The sequence below is a fragment of the Limulus polyphemus genome, unplaced genomic scaffold (assembly GCF_000517525.1).
Source record: "Limulus polyphemus unplaced genomic scaffold, Limulus_polyphemus-2.1.2 Scaffold5162, whole genome shotgun sequence".
NCBI lineage: Eukaryota > Metazoa > Arthropoda > Merostomata > Xiphosura > Limulidae > Limulus > Limulus polyphemus.
The window spans coordinates 70,964-72,900 of NW_013670772.1; the positions used below are offsets into that span (position 1 = coordinate 70,964).

General features: G+C 34.2%; 1 protein-coding gene across 1 annotated transcript in view; it reads left to right on the plus strand.

Moving 5' to 3' along the window:
* LOC111089066 (metabotropic glutamate receptor 2-like) overlaps positions 1–1,937 on the plus strand; it is a 39,118-nt gene that overhangs the window by 34,002 nt on the left and 3,179 nt on the right. The window contains exon 2 of the mRNA XM_022400813.1: positions 670–824. Within this exon, the coding sequence (XP_022256521.1) occupies positions 670–824 (155 nt within the window). The remainder of the gene's footprint in view (positions 1–669; positions 825–1,937) is intronic.

Here is a 1,937-nt window from a genome sequence, read left to right on the forward strand (position 1 = left end):
TTCTTCATTACCTATTCAAGCCGTCTCCAGCCATTATTAGTCTCAAAGTGGGTTCCTCGTCATCGAATCTAAACACTTATAAAATAGAGTGTAAACTTTTAACTATAACTATTCTACAAGATATTTCGTGTGGCCTAAATAAAGTAGTAATAATATATATATATACGTAGAGCAGTAAATGTATAAAAAGGTTTAAAAAACATTATTACATCTCTAGCATTTATAGTGTGTTACAAGAGTCATTTACTCATTCAAAATTTACAGGGAATTATTGATGTTATTTTCAATGACATTAAAGAAAATTCACTGTGTTAATTCAGTGGCTGTTCTCACACAAATGTAAACTTGTAATTAATTGACTGAAATACGACACAACTTAATTAGGATTTTTATTGCTAGTAAAAATATTTTACAGCATAGCAGGAGATTTGATTAAATGTTATCTTTGGTTCCCTTTCTTATCAAATATATATACATTGATATTATACTGCTTTTCTGAAATACATATAATTAACATTATTTATCGTATTACAAGCTGTAAGCTTCCATTTTCATTTTACAGTCGTATCTAACTACATGAAGAGATGTTATTTTTCTGTATCAAAAGTAAACTTTCCTAAGTTTGTTTCTCCGCCTATAACGCAGTGTTATTTGTATGATTGACTCCAGGGTCTATTCGCAACATTGACGACAGCAACTACCGATGTCCAGATGGCTCGAGTCCTGTTATTCGACAAAAAATTATATCAGGAGTGCTTGGGGCGGCCTCTAGCGTCACTTCTATACAAGTCGCAAACCTGCTTCGACTCTTTAAGATTCCTCAGGTAGCATACATTTCAACAAATCACAATATTTCTAGTAATATTCTTAAAGTATCTGTAATAAAGTATTTAATATAATACCTTTTCTATAATGTTTAATGTCAGATGATGATATATTTTTATATATGTACACAAATATTAGTGGTAAGAGGATGGAAGCTATGTCGATATATCGTGATTTACACGCATAACATAACAATCTGTTTTCACTAATATGAACAAACAACAACTGAAGGGTGTTCTATGGAAGTAACCATCATTAAGCCAATTTACGAACCCTAGTGACAGTAATTTATATCTCTCTATTGAATTGACATTCTAATAAAAAAGCTCAGCATGGCCAAATTGTTAGGGCGCTCTACTCGCAAATTACGGATCGCGGGTCGGATCCCCGTCCCTCCAAACATGCTCAATTTTATCAATTTAGGAAGAATACGGCTCTTTGAAGAAAGTTTTAATTGCTTAATTTCTTCAATGAGCTTACGCCCGGGGCTTTCAGCCCTTATTGGAGAATATTTACGATGCATGTTACACAATAAAGACATGAGCTTAAATGATACAAAAGACAGAAACTGTAGGATGAGTATTAGATAATATTAAAAAAACAGTTAGTAATGGCGCCCAAATCAGACATCCAAGACTACAATCCAGTGTTGAGATTAGGAAACTAATGTGAGCTTCAAACTATTGAATCTGAAGGTTAAACCTTAAAAATGAACAGCGACCTAAGGTTAGTTGGTACAGTCAGCAGCGTGCACTTAAAAGTGCGGAAGCTTATTGAGAAAGAGGGGACTTTTCAAATATCATTAAGCAAGACATTGGGGGTGGGTTCCTCTGTTATATATATATACGGTTTGTTTGTTTGTTTGAAGTTAAGCACTAAGCTACACAATGGGCTATCTGTGCTCTGCCCCCAAGGGTATTGAAACCCGGTTTCTAGCGTTGTAAGTCTGCAGACATACCGCTATGCCAATGGGGGGGGGAGGGTATATATACGGTAAAAAGCCACAAAAAGCAAACGAATTCGGTTTTACTCTTATTCAATTGGTCTTAGAAACACTTTTAAAATGTGGTTCCTTATGCATTAACACTTAATGACATATAACGTTTTTCTTT